The 17,732-nt window shown below is 42.1% G+C and overlaps 1 protein-coding gene across 1 annotated transcript in view; it reads right to left on the reverse strand.

Annotated features, from left to right (window-relative positions):
• Positions 1 to 10,443: 10,443 nt before the first annotated feature.
• The window catches only part of LOC117527999 (protein phosphatase 1 regulatory subunit 29), a 96,987-nt gene continuing 89,698 nt past the window's right edge, over positions 10,444 to 17,732 (reverse strand). Inside the window, exons 2-3 of the mRNA XM_034190521.1 lie at positions 15,783 to 16,441; positions 10,444 to 13,612 (exon numbers count right to left, since the gene is read on the reverse strand). Of these exons, the coding sequence (XP_034046412.1) occupies positions 11,120 to 13,612; positions 15,783 to 16,121 (2,832 nt within the window). The 5' untranslated portion in view covers positions 16,122 to 16,441 and the 3' untranslated portion in view covers positions 10,444 to 11,119. The remainder of the gene's footprint in view (positions 13,613 to 15,782; positions 16,442 to 17,732) is intronic.

The following is a 17,732-nucleotide window of genomic DNA, read 5'->3' on the forward strand; positions in this document are numbered from 1 at the left end:
CCTTGTTGTCTTTATATTTTGAATAGGAGCCATATTCTTTCCATGTTTGCATAGGTTGTGCTGGATTCTGCTAAAATCTGCCTCTCCTTACTCTTGTCTCTTTGAAGACCTTGACCATTACTTGAATTTCAAGGGGAAAAAAAAGGGTAATTTAATTTGAGTCAGACTGTGACTCATTCTGACTCACTTTAATGTTCTATTGTTGTTATGGTGACCGAGGGGGGGGGGGGGGGGGGGGGGGGGGGGGGGGGGCAAAGGAGAATATTGCTTAAAAGTAGCTATATTATAACACATAACCAGGCTATTAAAAAAAAGTCTGCTGTTAATGTCGGCATGGATCCATTACTCTACCTATACTACTAAGCTTTGCTATGAAACAATAAAACTTTGCTGACTAAATAATTTTCATTCTAGGTCAGACTATAAATGCACTATTTATTTGTGTATGCAATTGATCTATTCCTTCATTCATTCCAGGAGCTACATGTGGGGTTAAGCAACATTATGTGGAAGACCTTCTCCCCAGTCACATCCTTTTGGAACATCCCAAGGCATCTCCAGGTCACAGTGGACCTATATAATCCTTCTAGCATGTTCTGGGTCTACCCACAGGACCTCCACCCATTTGGATCTACCCTGAAAGATTCTAAAGGGAGAACAAGTAAACACAACTGACTAATTGTAACCCATCCTGTGGCCACTGCACAAACTTTATGGGCACCAGTGAGAGTTGGAACAGAACGTTGTTCACCACAGCAATGCAGAACAATGTTTTAATGCAGGTGTCATTCCGATCCGTCTATTGAGATCATGCTCTAATTTTTTCCTTTACCTATCAACAACAACCCAAAATCCATTAACAATATGGTCACTATTATCGATACCCGCTCATTCTAATTAAGGGTCATGGGGGAGCTGGAACCCATCCCAGAGGTAACGGGGCAAGAGGCAGGATACACCCTTTTCCCTTTAGGAACAATTCCATCAGTTTCTACCATGGTATCTTGTTTGGAGGTCATCCCAGAAGTTTCATCTTCAGCAACATACTGTTGTTGTGAACACTGGATGTCACTGTCTGGATCCTTAACATACAGAGATCTCATGGGTAGTCTGTGAACATCACCTACAACTTGAGATTTTGTTCAATAAGATCTCAACAGAGCCACAACTCTAATGGAGTCCAACATCCACCAAGATTATGTTGAATTTTCTGCTGAATTGGACTGGATTTCCTCTATGAAGAGCCATGGCATGTCATATTCCTGAAAACCCTCCCAACACAATACCCCAAGGAACACAGTCACAGACTTTCTCAGGGTCCACAAAGCAAATGTAGACCGGATGTTCAAATGATCACTACTCATTCAGTGTCCTTGCAAAGGCCAAGAATTGTTTCACTGTTCCATGGTCCAGATAGACTCTGCAATGGTTTTCATAAATCTAATAAGGTTCAGCAATCACTTGGAGTCTTCTTAGGAGGATCCAATCTTGTGTCACTCATCAAGAGGTTACAGTTCAATATGGATGCTGTCTATTTCAGTCCATTTTAACCTGTCTCTGAATTTTGGACCAAATATATTTCCCCAGTTTGGACACTGTGCTCTTTTGATGTAGGTATAAAAATGATTGAAGAACAGAACTGCAATAATTAGTATTTTTTTTTATTATAAATAATTATGGCATAACCAGATATGAGAAATGTATATATGGAAGGTTTCTGTGAAGGCTCTCAGTTGTCCAGGTAGTCTCCATAGTAGAGAAGCTTGAATCTTCGACTGGACTGGGTTGCTTGACACGAGGAGGTTTTGCTTCTAATTGCAGAAGCTTCCTCAGCTAAATTTCTTGTTCTGGTAGTCCGACTTCTGTCTTGACTCTTGTAGAGAAGAATAAAAGAAGCCACCAAAGATGGAGTTTTAAATCTAACCAGACCAGAACCAGTGTGTTTGTTTATTCATTTATCACTGGCTTTATAGTCAGCCATAAATGCTTATATATAATAGCATCACTAAAATTTTCAGAGGTTGCTTTTGGTTCTGTGTCATTTTGAATTCAATAAATGATCTGAGCTTGCTGCTGCTGCTGGTTCAGAGTTTGTTGCAGCTCTAGACAGGAAATAGAGGAACAGAAGGTGAAAAAAACTCTGCATTATGCAATGACTGGAAGAGAAATGCATTAATTAAACATAAACACAGGTCGACACCATTTTGCTTAAACCACTGACCATTATGTGCTTACAAGCAAAAAACAAGATAGTGGAGCTTTATTTAGAGAATTACGTCTTTCCACTTTGCACAGAGCTGCTGTTTTTCAGTACTTAAGGATACTGCAAACCCATAGTTTGAATCAAAATCTGCATAAACGATTTTCTTCCAAGTTTGGATTGGTTTAACATTGCAGTTATGTGCAATTATACAGGTGCACTAAAGATATTTATGCAAATATATGCAAGTCCTGTCCACTACGATATGTGGTACAGCTTTTTGTGCTTGCAAATGATTGGAGTGTAGACAAAGCAGATATGATATTGGTGTGTTGTCATATCCAAGACCATTATAGTCTGAATCAGGTCAGGTCAGGTCTGTGAGTGTGCATTGGTACAATGCATTGCCACATCCACTAGACTACAAAACCACCATGGGTCCTGAAGGGCACTTACTGAAGGAAACAAATAGTCCAGCATTTCTCAAAAGGAACCATCTATCCACCACAGCCAACAGCAGCTGGGGTCCTCAACACTGAGGCACTTGCATGTTGGATAATACCCACCACATGACCAAAATATCATAACTGGTGCTCCCTGACAACACAAGTGATACTTCTCATCCTTATTTGATACAAAGTCGTTCCAGCAGTACCAAATGATCCTCCAAAGAGACCTTGTACCAAACATATTAATCATTGCCTTAGGTCACTAGTTAGCATCCGAGTTTTACAGCGAAACAATAAGACAAGAAGTACCAGAACTTTTAAGACTTGCACCTTCTTTCTCCTGCAAAGACATCAGCATCAGCAAACATCACTGTCCAGCAATCCCATGACTCCATAAGATCTTTGCAGGCATCTCTGCCTTCATCTTGAGCCAGGACAGCTACATACCTCGACAATCCAATTTTTCATTCATCTTCTCGGATTCTGCAACCAGGTCTTCTATTAATTCAAATGCCAGCCAAAGAGGAAACAAGTGATACTTCTCATCCTTATTTGATACAAAGTCTTTCCAGCTGTACCAATTGATCCTCCAAAGAAACCTTGTACCAAAGATATTTAATCATTGCCTTAGGTCACTGGTTAGCATCCAAGTTTTACAGCCATACAATAAGACAAGAAGTACCAGAATCTTTAAGACTTGCACCTTCTTTCTCCTGCAAAGACATCAGCATTGACAAACACCACTGTTCAGCAACCCCATGACTCCATAAGATCTTTGCAGGCATCTCTGTCTTAGTCTTGATCCAGGACAGCTGCATACCTAGACAATCCAATTTTTCATTCAGCTAATCGGATTCTGCAAACAGGTCTTCTGTTAATTCCACTGCCAGCCTGAACCAATAGAGGAAAGTGTATGCAGGTTCATTTCAGCTCATTTTGTTGTCATTGTAATAATGTTATTGTAGTATTATTACCAGCTGCAACAAATTCCAGTGCAGTAAGCAAGACTAGTTTCAATTTGCCAAATGAACAACCTCATTGTTCAATAAGTGTGCCCTTGCTGAAAGGAAGGGAAGAATGCTAATAGTCCAGCAAACCATGACAGTTTTATTTTAGGAGAGACCACTAATATGACACACAACAGCCTACTTTTCTGGAACATCCTGTAATTGGTCAGAAAGTACAAATCAACAGCAACAACAAGAGACAACCTATTTTGGTCAGACCAGAAATAGGCTGTTTGGTCCATTCCATATTTGGAGGCAGCTTTCACACTTTTTGGACCAAAGCAAAAACTCAAAATAGTCAAATGACACGAGGGTGGTGTGAATGCACCCTAAGACTGTCATTCATTTATTTGTACATGCAATGCAACTGGCATTTGGAACCTTCTTTAATACCCATAATCTTTGAATTCCTATGAAATGAAGCAGTCCCTTCTAGTTCTATTTAAACTATCCAGAGAAATCCTATTTATATAAAAGCCTAACATCTGCTCATATAAGTGATTTTGTACTCATTTGTTCCAGTATTAAAATATTCTTGAAAGATATGCGTTTTGTTGTGTCACTACAGAGACGTTCAGGAAATGAAGGTGTGTTTGGGGCTCTGATGTCCTTGAACAGAAGAGCACTTAAATTTGTGTCAGTCTTTCACCTGAAATCTGTATAAATGACAATAACTAAAATATAAAACATCAACCATGAAACCAGTAATATTCAGGGTTTTGTGTCTCATCATATTTGGCAGATGGAAATGAGTGGCAGCTAAAATAATCACATGGGCAGCCGTGACATTTCTGAGCATCTCTGAATCTCTTTGCACTGTCATCTTCAGTCTCTGCGTCTGTAAACGTGCAATGGCAGTTGGAGATCTTGGAGTTTAAACACCCAGAGGTCCTTCTGGGTGATCGGGTACTCTCAGAAAATGCCAACAAAAGAAAATCCTTTCCACTGGTGTCACAGGGTCTATCACAGTAACAAATCCTTCTGAGAGATGGTTGAGCGCTCTTGTGTGTTGCAATTCTGGGATTGCTGTTTCTTCACCTCGTTAGGGTTTTTTGAAGGTGGTAATCTGTAAACACTCACAGCAGAATGCAAAAACCATGGGACATGACCTCTAACCCAGAGTGCATACACACGTAGCAATAAAACCAACGAAACAGAGATGCAGTGACGTTTTATATATATATTAAAAAAGTGATATTAAGAAATGCAATTCTTTCTCGACCATTAACCACCATCAAATCCAAACAGCTCAAAACAGCAAAGAAAAAAAATCAGCACTGATATGTGCTATGCAGACCCCAAATCTCAGCCAGTGACAAAGGCATTTTGTAACTTTTTCCTCTTCAGAACACTAGAACAGGTCGTGCTCAGCATCCACCCCATGTGCCAAAATCTATATCCCAGTGGACCTGCAAGAGAGGGGAAGTGGCACCATGTGGGTCAGTTGAACATCATTCACTGCAGGCACGTGAAGACCTAAACAGTAAGCGAAAGTATTCTTTTTCCTTAAATATCACCCTGTAGAAAATATGAAGATATTTGAGTTTTTTCAGATTAGGTTAAAATCTAAAGGCTCCATCAGAAATCAGAACCAATGTCATTAAATTGCATGAAGATGAATTCAAAGTAAGAAAAAAAATGATGGTGTTTGTAAGAGGCGCCATGCTTCAGTGAGGGCAGCATGGTGGCTTAGTGGTTAGCACTGTTGCCTCACCGCATGAAGGTTATGGAATTGATTCCTAAATGTGGCATTTCTGTGTGGAGTTTGCATGTTCTCCATGCGTTTGCGTGAGTTCCCGCTGGATGTTCCAGCTTCCTCCCACATCCAAAGACATTAAGGTTAGGTGGATTGAAAACTTTAAATTAGCCATAGGTGTGCGTGTGGGTGTGAATGTGTTTGTTTGTCTATATGTGGCTCTGCGACAGACTGGCGTCCTGTCCAGGGTGAAGTCTGCCTCATGCCCTATGACTGCTGGGATAAGCTCCGGCACCTGTGACCCTTAAGTGGAGTAAGAGGTTGAAGATGAGTGAGTGAGTGAGTCACTATGTTTCAGTGGTGCACCTGTGCATTACAGGATGGATGCATATGTGTAAATGCATGTACACATCTTTCCATTTCATTGGCTTTCTGTATTACTTGCCCACAACACTGTAGGATGGACTAAAACTATCACTTATTTGGCAAAATATTGACAATTATTTGTTCAAATTAGCTTGGGAGCACACACACACACACACACACACACACACATATACTCAACAAAAATATAAACGCAACACTTTTGGTTTTGCTCCCATTTTGTATGAGATGAACTCAAAGATCTAAAACTTTTTCCACATACACAATATCACCATTTCCCTCAAATATTGTTCACAAACCAGTCTAAATCTGTGATAGTGAGCACTTCTCCTTTGCTGAGATAATCCATCCCACCTCACAGGTGTGCCATATCAAGATGCTGATTAGACACCATGATTAGTGCACAGGTGTGCCTTAGACTGTCCACAATAAAAGGCCACTCTGAAAGGTGCAGTTTTGTTTTATTGGGGGGGGATACCAGTCAGTATCTGGTGTGACCACCATTTGCCTCATGTAGTGCAACACATCTCCTTTGCATCATCCGTGAAGAGAACACCTCTCCAACGTGCCAAATGCCAGCGAATGTGAGCATTTGCCCACTCAAGTTGGTTATGACGACAAACTGGAGCCAGGTCGAGACCCCGATGAGGACGACAAGCATGCAGATGAGCTTCCCTGAGATGGTTTCTGACAGTTTGTGCAGAAATTCTTTGGTTATGCAAACCGATTGTTTCAGCAGCTGTCCGAGTGGCTGGTCTCAGATGATCTTGGAGGTGAACATGCTGGATGTGGAGGTCCTGGGCTGGTGTGGTTACACGTGGTCTGCGATTGTGAGGCTGGTTGGATGTACAGCCAAATTCTCTGAAACACCTTTGGAGATGGCTTATGGTAGAGAAATGAACATTCAATACACAAGCAACAGCTCTGGTTGACATTCCTGCTGTCAGCATGCCAATTGCACGCTCCCTCAAATCTTGCGACATCTGTGGCATTGTGCTGTGTGATAAAACTGCACCTTTCAGAGTGGCCTTTTATTGTGGGCAGTCTAAGGCACACCTGTGCACTAATCATGGTGTCTAATCAGCATCTTGATATGGCACACCTGTGAGGTGGGATGGATTATCTCAGCAAAGGAGAAGTGCTCACTATCACAGATTTAGACTGGTTGTGAACAATATTTGAGGGAAATGGTGATATTGTGTATGTGGAAAAAGTTTTAGATCTTTGAGTTCATCTCATACAAAATGGGAGCAAAACCAAAAGTGTTGCATTTATATTTTTGTTGAGTGTGTATTCAGCTTTGATAAGGCATGTCAGCAACTAACTTACAAGGTTCACTGTTTACCGCACCCACAATTATGAGACATAAATTGTAAGCTGACATGCCTGTGACAGTACAATGGTGCTAAATTGTTCATTAATTTATAAAATAAGCACTGACATCTGTTGCAAAACATAGATGCTGGCAGTAATTTGATGGGCATGTTCCCCTCAGTGTGTCACTTCTACTGTTTGAGGAAATAGTTGTAATGTTAACACCATTGTTTGACCTCATACCATTATCTCCTTTAGGGCCCCTTCACACATAGTACAAATGTGGTCGAATTGTGCATGAAGCAGGAATCGCATGCAATATGTGTAAAATCATAGCTGCCTCCAACACCTGGTACACCTGTTGCTACAACTATTTGCGCACACGAGCGGCTGAAAGACAGAGTGTGCCCAGTAAGAGCCCATTCGATCCCTCACATGGCAGGTGCCGGTCAAATTCTAGGTGACACACACAAACATCTACACCGTTCGTTTGGCACTTAAAAAATGTGTGGCCTTTCATGCTATTAGCACGAAACAGTCAGCAGACGATTACTATCGAGCTGGCGGTGAAATTTGTCTAAGTGCCCCCATGTCTGTGGAGTTGCCGAGTACACGTGGCGTGCCAGAGTGTCGGCTCCCTCTACAACATATGTGCGTGTGTTTCATGCTCTCCTCCCGCTCACCCCCAACATGTGCATGTGTGTGGTTCGCACCTTGGTGTGTGTGGTTTGCACCTTTGCAGTGACACCTTGGTCTGTGCGCTGAATGGACAGAGGGCATGGCTGGCTGCCAACAGCTGTTGAGACATCTCTGGTCCTGGACGTAATAGCTGCAGAACACGTACCATGTTTTGACAGACAGGCGCGTGTGTGTGCTTACTGTCCTCATGTGGAAATACATAAAAACATATATCGCTTTTGCGACGGGCTGGAGAGCATGCACATTGACAGGGTGTCCCAGCTGATTTGGACCATCAGTTCATGTGGACACGCAGTAGGCAATCTGAATGTCAGGTCTGTCTGACAGGACACGCGTGTCCTGTGAGCGGCACGCCGCAGGACTATATGACAAGCCAATAGTGTGACAAATATGCCACTTTCAGTCACCCATCAGCAGAAATACGGCGTAACAAACGCTGTTTGGTCAGTTATCATGGCACTTTTTTCTTAAAAAAAAAAATATATGTCCTTGTTGATTTCAGGCATTTTTCTACATCTTTTACAGGACAGCGACGGTAGTGCAGTGGTAAAGTTTCTGGCTGGAAATCAGAGCTTTTGTAAATTGCAGGTTTGAATCCCGTGGGTGGCATGTATGTTTTTTTTCACAGCAGCTGCGCGATGTGGTTACACATGCTCCAGCTGCTCAATTTCAATTTAGATTTATTTCATTTATATAGTGCCAAATCACAACAAAGTTGCCTCAAGGTGCTTCATACAAGTAAGGTCTAACCTTACCAACCCCTCGCACTGTGTTGCCGCTGCGACAGTTTTGTGCATGCTCATGCACGTGACGGTGTTGTGCATGAAACCGTAACATTGGGCTCGTTCACGACTGCTGTCGGCTCGATGTTTTCATGTTTTGCTCATACGAGCTGTTCCGCCGTGATTTGCTCTGATTTGTAGTTATTTGTACTACGTGTGAAGGGGCCCTTAGCTATGTCCACTATGTTTGAGTACAAAAGTAATGGCACATTTGGGTCACATCGCCCAGTATTTTGAAAGAGGTTGCCTGGAACTCATTTGTCACAGGGTCAAATTACCATAGTGTATGCTATCAGTTATGCGGCCTAGTTATCTTCATAAAGGAAAATGATTTTGACTGTCATGGGCGGAAATGTTTAGGACATATTGGGACATCTGTGGAGCAACATTACAGCATGCTAACATTACAGCTTTTTCAGTTGGACAGATACTGCCTTTTGCTTCCTACAGGGTGCACTCACAACGCTGTTGGACTATTTTATCTGTCTCTAAGCATTTCCTTAACAACCTTCAAGGTCTTCTGAGCCTTTCCATTTGAAGGCCGATTTTTGCTTCTACACTGCTGCACATCAGCTTGGAATCTGGCTAATGCCGGGAAAAGAATTACGCGTAATCAAACGGTGTAGAGGCTTTTTGGCAGGAGATGTGCATCCTTGTCAAATCTCAAAAGGGCATCTTTGTTGCATGGTGAAAGAAGGGGATTAGTTAAATGTAGTGATGCTGTCAGGAAATGGGCTTGAACACTGACAAAGCAACACAGATGGAGGAGCTTGATGTTTACATTAAATATCAAGAAATTTGGCAAAGAGGAAGCCCAGGTATTTGCAATATAAGACATTCTGGAGAGATATAACATGATATGCCATGCTTTGCTAGGGCAATGGGGTGAAAAGCTATTCACACTCTGGACTTATTCTATGACAATTTCATTTACTGGCAGGCACCTCTGTCCCCGGTTCTGATGTAGAACTGTAAAGGCAAATAACTTCACAGCTATCGCAGAGTGTTAGTTAAGATGGCCTTAACGTGCAGTAGCATGGAAGTAAAAACATGACTTGACTGATTTCAGGGAAAGCAGCTGGTGTCTGCCTAAAGGCTCATTTATGCTCAATGTTAAATATGGATACAGACAGAGCCTTCTGCCCACAGTTTGTACATTTAATCCAAATTTGTGTCTGTTTTGTGAAACCTTGAGGATACAGATGAAGCAAGGCAATAACACCAGTAATTGTGGGCGCAAGCAAAATACAACCTTCCCCCTATGGTAAGATTAGCTATAAACGAGAGCGACAAGCAGTTGGCGTTTATCACTTGATGGCCACTCTCAGAGTGTGGTCAGGTCATAGTTACTTAGCGTTACCGTGCACAATGATAAATTATAAAGAATCCAATCACTGTCACTATGAGTTTTTCTTTCATGCTTAACAGTAGCAACGTTTGCTTAATTTGTTTCAGTCCAACATCTTTCACTATGACATTCCTATATCGCTCGTTAGCATGCTAACATCTCCTTAAGATGTCTTACAAATCACTTCAGAGGCATTATCTAGTTACAAAAGCAGTGGTTTTACATTTACAAGTGTTTATTTTTTACGAACATTTACAAAATATATGACAAAAAACTGCAAACATATAAGATTTATACAGGCTGTTTCGGACTGTATTCCGCCATTTTGGATTGTTTTGTTCGAGCAAGCAGCCAGCCTTCAGGCAGGCGCCATATCTTGGTGCTCTGAATTTGCAGAGAACAGACTCCTTGTCTATGAAGGTCCTGCATAGTAACCATTCTCTCTTGTCACTGCAAAATGACCACTCTGAAAATTAATGGCAGCTTGTTGCTTTGCTTCTGTTGCCGCCAGTCGCTTGTAGCTACTCTGACTGTTGGGTCTTCAATTGTCAACTTCCGGAAGCCTATGGGCATGTGATTGTTACACAATTTGAAATGCTTTGTTAGATTTACGTATGTAAGTGGAGCATAAATGAGTCCTGCAACAAATCTGTAATTTGCATGCACTTGTGCATAGAAAATATATTTTGTCATCCCTCTGTTCTTCCTTCAAGTCAAAGGCTAAACAAATCTAAGCACACACTATAAAGAAACACAGCACTCAATACAGGATCAGAAACAACATCTCACATCACACTCACACCATAGAGAAGGTCATCCAAATTTACTGTACCTTCTGTCACAGATGAAAACATGGCACTGAAATAGATGGTCCAAATGATCACATAACCTGATCACTTGCTGAGTACTAATTACACAGTGGGCATATGCTCCCTGTGTCAAATATAAAACCCTTAAACACGAAATAATAATGGTACAGAAATTATGCTACATTGTGTAAAAGTGTCAAATAAAACACTGGAATGACTCTTGTATCCCAGGCACAGTTTCAGTCTTTGTTTTTAGCACAAAATTCTGTACACCTAACATGCCAAAAAAAGAAAGAAAGAAAAAAAGGCAAAATATTGTTCTAGACTTTTCTCCTCGTGTACTTCAAATGGTTAATTCAGCTTAGCATGGTGTATCACAAATGTAACAATTCATACTTTTTTTTTTTTACTGCTTTCCTCCCGTCTGCCATTCACAGCTTCTGCTGTGCTGACACACCCTTCCAATAATCAAGGATGTCATGCAGGTCTTCGCCTTTAGCAAACTGCACCTTTTTTCTCAGGGCATTCCCGGCCATTACGTAACAGGCCTCATCCCGTGGGCCTTTACGGTAGGGTCGAAAACGCTCCCAGATCCGCAGTGAGCTCTCTGAAGAGTACTCTGGGCTGGAGGAGTAACCAGAGTAGCTGGAATGGTGGCGAGCAGGAGAGAGCTGGGAATAGGATGCTGCGTCCCTGCGGGAGCGTGCCAGGGGCTTCAGGAAAGAAACCCTCTGGGATGGGGAGCCCTGGTGGGAGCCATCGTAGTAAAGAGCTGGGACGGAGTGGCGGTGCTCCGAACAGTGGTAGTCCTGTTGTACCTCCAGTTGTTGCTGCTGTTGTTTTTGTTGCTGTTGATGATAATGGTGTGGTGTCTCATTGTCTTGGTGTTTGGCACTAATACCACCACTGTCACAACCACCACCAGCCCCTCCTCCACAGCTCCCACTTCCCACTAATGGTAGCCTCTCCAGGGGCTCCCCACAGCCCACGGGACTGGCTCGTTCTGGGTATTGTTGCTGCTGTTGATTGCAAGCATCTGGACTTCTCGGCTCAGGAACATCCAGGCTATACACCCTTGCCCCTCCACGTTCTCTGTCTCCTCCCATGGAGCCACAGGAGGTGGTGCTGCACTGTTTCTTGACTGCATTGATAACGCCAGCTGCATCAGCACTCATTTGCCTCTGAATAGGACGTACCGCAGTGGCTGGCGGAGGGGGCCGATAGGGGGGAGTCACAACAAATCCACCACCACTGATCCCTGGATGCTCAGAAAGAGGAGTATTCAAGGCAGAAAGTGGAGGTTGAGAAGAGACTTTGTTGGATGAAAGGACCTGACATGACTCCGTTAATGCTTGAGACAGTGGGATCAAGCCATGGCCATGGGTAAGGGAGGACGTGCTGGTTGGGGGAGGAGAGGTAGGATTTGAAGAAACTGTAGTAGAGGCCCCAGAAGCAGCAACTGCTGCATCCAGTTTCAGTGCATCAATGCAGTTGTTAATGATCTGGTTGACCTTGTCAACCTCCATTGCAATGGTGGAGATCTCTGAAGCAGAGCCATGGCCGTCATCATCCGAGTCATCGCCAATATCACTTCCATCATCCCTCAAGTCTTCCCCCCTCATTCCTCCATGTCCACCATCACCCATCCCTTCCAACCCTACCCCACCCATTCTGACATTCATGTAGTTTCCTTTATTTGTAACCATTGCCTCTGAAAAGGCAGTAGCCATCTTTTCCACTTGTGGGATAGAGGACAGTCTGGAGGAAGTGGTGTTGGCTGAGTGGAGCATTCCTGAGCTAGAAGATGTGGACATGGGAAGTTTGCCTCCATGGTGATGCTGATATTGGTGATGATCTCGGGACTGCTCTTGGAGTTTGTGAACTGCTGAAGGATCATTTGCCACTGCTGCTGCCACCTCTGGTCCATAGCGCATCTCCAGTATGGTTTTTTTGACACAGATGGACTTTTTCTTCTCATCATGCACCCTTTTCTTTCGTAAGCAATAGTAGACAAGACCTAAAATTATCAACATACCAAAAAGGCAGCCCACAATGGTCATTATGTAATGAGTAGTGGTGGATGGTTGTAGTAGCATGGGAGTTTGTGCCCGAGTGGCAAACTGGAGACAAGTGTGGTTGTAACGCTGAGAGTTGCGAATGGATGCAACACAAAAAGTGTAATTGGTGTGTGGTTTGAGCTTGTCGAGAATGATCATCTCCTTCTTTTTTTTCAGATTCATGAAATCAGATACAAATGTGTGGTTGTATTCAGTTAGAATATACATCTTGCTGTATGGCCTCGGAATCTGCACAATTAGAGAGGCTGATGACACAGAGACATGATGGAGCTGGATGGTGGGAATGAAGCTGTGCTCGGTAGAAGAAGAGGTGGTAGGTTGGTGGTACGGCCCCACACCACCGAACATCTCTGGCCCAATCCCAGAAGGGCCATCTAGATCAGGTGGGAGAGAGGTCATTCCTGGAATCATCACTCCATCCCGGCAGAGGGAAGACAAAATGTTTTTGGCATTCCTAGTAGCATGGCCAGCAGTGATGGGACTCAGTAAGGGGTAACCAAACATCTCTCGGGGTGTCTCACACAGGAGCCGATCATAAGTATGTGTGACGTTGTTGAAGGACTCCATCCACATTAGGAAGCTAAAAAGGTCACAGCCACAGTGGAAAGGGTTTGCTGCCAGTTCGCAGACCATCAACCGGTTGAGAACGGTGAAGGTGGATGGGTCGATGCGGGTAAGTTTGTTGGACGACAGGTCAATGCTGCTCAGACTGGGGCACTCCCAGAATGCATTGCTGGCAATCACCTCAATGAGGTTGTGCTGCAGGAAGAGGCATTGCATATGGCCTAGTCCCCTCATCATACCCTCAGTTAAGTTGGTTAACTTGTTGTAACCCAGCTGAAGAACCTGAGGAAAACAACAATAAAAAAATAGTATTTTTTTAAAAACTAATGCTTGTAATACTTGAAAGAGATTTGAATTAAGAGTTTTTTGCAAGTAAATAACATATTCTGTAGATGTTTTTGAGCCATTTCACGTTGCTACTAAGTTTGTGATAAAAAAAAAATAGTTCAAACGTCTATTTGTTTAAGATTAGTTCTAAATTGACAAAAGAGCAGTTGTAGTTGTAGCAGATAGTTTTCAATCCCTTATGTGATGCCAACATTATTTAAATACTCAAAATGTGAAATAATATCTTTGAAAATGAGAAAAAAATGGATGAAAATACAATTAAGCTATGTGTTCTCACCAATTCTCCCAGAAAGCTTTGCCTCGGCAACACCCATTTTTTTTAGCCAGTCAGATGGATTTCCAGACCCATTGTTTACAATGTTTGACATCCACACAGCCTTACCTGTGTGAAGCGCCTTGAGGCAACTCTGATGTGATTTGGCGCTATATAAAGGAAAATAAATTGAAAATAAATTGAAACTGAAATCCACGGTTTATTTATTTATTTATATTTTTAATTTCTCATTTTATTTTTACATGTGTCTAAGAGAAGGCCACACAAGTTCATTTGGTTTTGCAAAAATTGACCATAAAGGCTTGGACAGGAAGCGGCATCACGTTAGTGATTTTAGCAGGACAGCTGGACACAGGATTTTATTGACTGTGGCTGGACAAATTAAAGAATCAAAGGACGCAAAGGTAATGATGGCAATCAGATGTTTCATGACTGTCATGCGGAACTTGGGGAAATGTGAAATATATAAGATTAAGAAGCCCAGTGTGCTACTTTGTTGCAAGGTATACATTTCTTATTTGTTACTTAGTTTGTACAGTCCGGTTTACACATATTCCGTCTGGCAAGAACGTAATAAAATCATCGGCGTTTATTTATTTGTCTGTCTGTCTGGCTGTTAGCAGGATTTTGTCAAAACTGCTACACGGAGGTTGAGAAAATTTTCACCACAGATACATATTAGGGCATGGAAGACTCCATTAAATTTTAGAGATGATCCAGATCCGGATTCTGGATCAAGATTTCACTTTATATAGGCTTTGAAGGATTACGTCAAAACTACTTAATGGATTTTCACCAAATTTTCTCCACACATTGATGTCAGGCTTTGGAATACTCCATTAAATTTTGGAGATGATCTGGCTCTGGATCCGGATTCTGGATCAGGATTTCACTTTGTAGACTTTTAAGGATTATGTCAAAACGTCTTCACGGATACGACATCACGATGTAAAACCAAGATCAGGAAGACGCTATTTTGTTTCACCTTGTGAATTAAATATCAAATTGCAACATCTTGATCAGTCAGCTCATTCTGGATCAGTATGCAATTATTGCATTGTGTTGGGGAATCCAGATCCAGGTAAAGTTTGGGACACGTTTTGAATCACATATCTCTTATTTTGAGTCCTCGTCAACCCTTAGGGGTGTTGGTAATCTCAGATTGCTCTTGTTGAATGTATTTTTGGTGGTTTTAGAGTGCAACCAGAAAAATGGCTGACTGTAAAGCTCTTTAAAATAAGGTGATTAATAATTATGTGCCCGGATGTGACTATATGCATAAGGGAGAATTGCTGAAATAATTTCATTGCTTAAAAAATTGAATGGTTACAAGATCGGTTACATGGAATTTCAAGGTTACAGTGGAAGTATTTTTCATTATAACTGAAGAAATTTGCACTGTAAAAACTTTATTTATTGGCTAAGCTGGGAGAAAGTGAAGAAAATTGCAATTTTCTGATAATCCATACACCCACCCACATCTAAATTGTTCGGAATAGCTCTGTGTTTAGTGAGGATAATCTAATCAGCTATCGTCATTCAAAATGCAAGTCTGTTGAATTAATTATTGCCTCTCTCTGCAGTAGTCCTAATGCATGTTTCATGTATTCAGCTGCAATTCCACTACAGTGAAATTTCTCAACTAAAAAAAAAAAAAAAAATTCCACTTCAAATGTATTTTGACATGTTAATGAATTAAGCATCCAATTTCCCAATATCAAAATGTGACCCTGAGATAATGAGGAATTATTCACCCCTTCTGTAATGTCTAAAGCATTTGTGAAATGTGTTCTTTAGTTGCAGTCGGACGATACGTTCTTCTCCGCACACCTGTAGGTTGGTCTGTCCTGCAAAGGCTCCATCTTCAATATAGCTGATGTCATTCTTGGTTAGGTTCAGGTCGGTCAAGTTGGTGAAGCGGTACATGGAAGTGAAAAGCACAGCTTTCAGCTTGTTCTCATTCAGTCTCAAGTCCTGGACCGTGTTGTTAATGTGCTGTGGGATGGTCTCATATGGCGGTTGGTTCTGACTGCAGATAGCCAGCCACACATAGCCTTTGTCCCCTTCAATAAGCCAGCAGTCCCCGTTGGCCATGTTGGGGAGGTGGGAGAGAAATAGCAGAGAGGGCAGAAGGAGGAGGAGAGTGAAGGTGGTAGAAGCACTATGCATGATGCTGATGAAAGAAAATGAGGTCTAGAGGGATACTGTAACACTTATACTATGGAGAGGAAAGGAGGGGAGGTCTGGGACAGCAGGTTGTGTTGCAGAGGAATAAGAAGCCTGGAGCTTGAAAGTACGTCTGAAAAGGTGAAGGGTCTGGCTTGGGTGTAGAAAAAGGGGTGAAGGGTTCAGATCACCATTCACAAGTTTATGGTCATCATGGCGATTAGCAGGACCTCCATGTTATGTCTTGTTAGGCGGCGGTATGGTGTGATATAACACGTCTTCATACTTCCTGCAGAGGCTCAACTCGAGGAACGATGGAGAATCTGTAAATAACAAGAAAAGAAAATGCGATGATGCAATGTATCACACACAAAGATTACACAAAAGCAACGATGGCGCAATCATGTGTGCATACAATCTGCATTCATTCCCCCACTTTTTTATCTATGGCTGATGATCGTGCACCTGCTATTCGTTCCTCAGTCTGCAGAGGGCATGATTTATTCATTATTATTCGTTTTTTTTTTCCCTTTTTCTCAGACTCAAAGTGCAGCACTAATCACCCAAATGCTGACAGCACATTGTCTCCATTTCTTGTTATGACACTACGTTGCCAGAACCTAAGCTCTCTATTCAATCGGCATGTTATTGGAACAGCAGTCAAGTGTTTACATAAGGAGCGGATTAGCTGCCTGTTGCATCATGACAGACAATGTCCTCCTGAAAGCCCAGCAGCTGCAGAAAACATATTTGCAATTGCCCACACAGACTGTATACAAATGTTCCCACTTGCACACATGAGCACAGGAAATGTGCCTAAAAACGTTGCACAGTGCGGTCTATATGTAAAAAAAAAAAAAAAAAAATAGGACACATATCACTCAGTCTGCTCCAAATTCCTGCTTTTTTCTAATTCTGACAGAGAATTGAGCTCATTTGAGTCTATTCCAGTCCACTTTCCCTGGAGGTGTCACAGCAGAACTACGTCCATCCATTTTTTTATGTGTATGTGTCTTAAACATACTCATTCCTGCAGAAAATGGTAATACCTTTGTATAATCACACTTACCTTGTAGAATAAATCATTCTGCATACTTGCAGAGGCCATTTTAACTTGTCTATTCAGACCAAAGTTGACACAACAGGCATTATAAATGTTGGACATACTGTAGATAGCAACAACATGTTGAATTTTGTGTGATATCAGCTTTGTGTGTTTGAACACTAGTATAAATGGTAAAGGTATGAAGATGTGACTGTGGTCAGTGATGTAATGTGGTCTCAACACAAATTTCTCCTTTGGAAAGGTCCACTTGTACATTATGTGTCATGCAATAGAAATGACCAACCCCAAAAGACTGTGGTTCAACTCCTGCAGAAGCAACTCCTTTGTGTACTTGGGCAAGACACCTTATTTGCATTGTCCCAGTACACCCAGCTGTTAATTGGTACTGGCCTTAACTGGGGAAGTAACCTGCCATGAACCGGCATGCTGTCCACGTGGCGTTGTAGATTCTCGTCCTCTTCATGCTATTGTATCTGGGGATGAGCACGGGCACCGATGGTCCTCGGGACCTGTATAGTACTTAACACTTCATCCAGAGGTAACTAGAC

This window comes from Thalassophryne amazonica, chromosome 16 (genome assembly GCF_902500255.1).
Source record: "Thalassophryne amazonica chromosome 16, fThaAma1.1, whole genome shotgun sequence".
In the NCBI taxonomy this organism is placed as follows: Eukaryota; Metazoa; Chordata; class Actinopteri; order Batrachoidiformes; family Batrachoididae; genus Thalassophryne; species Thalassophryne amazonica.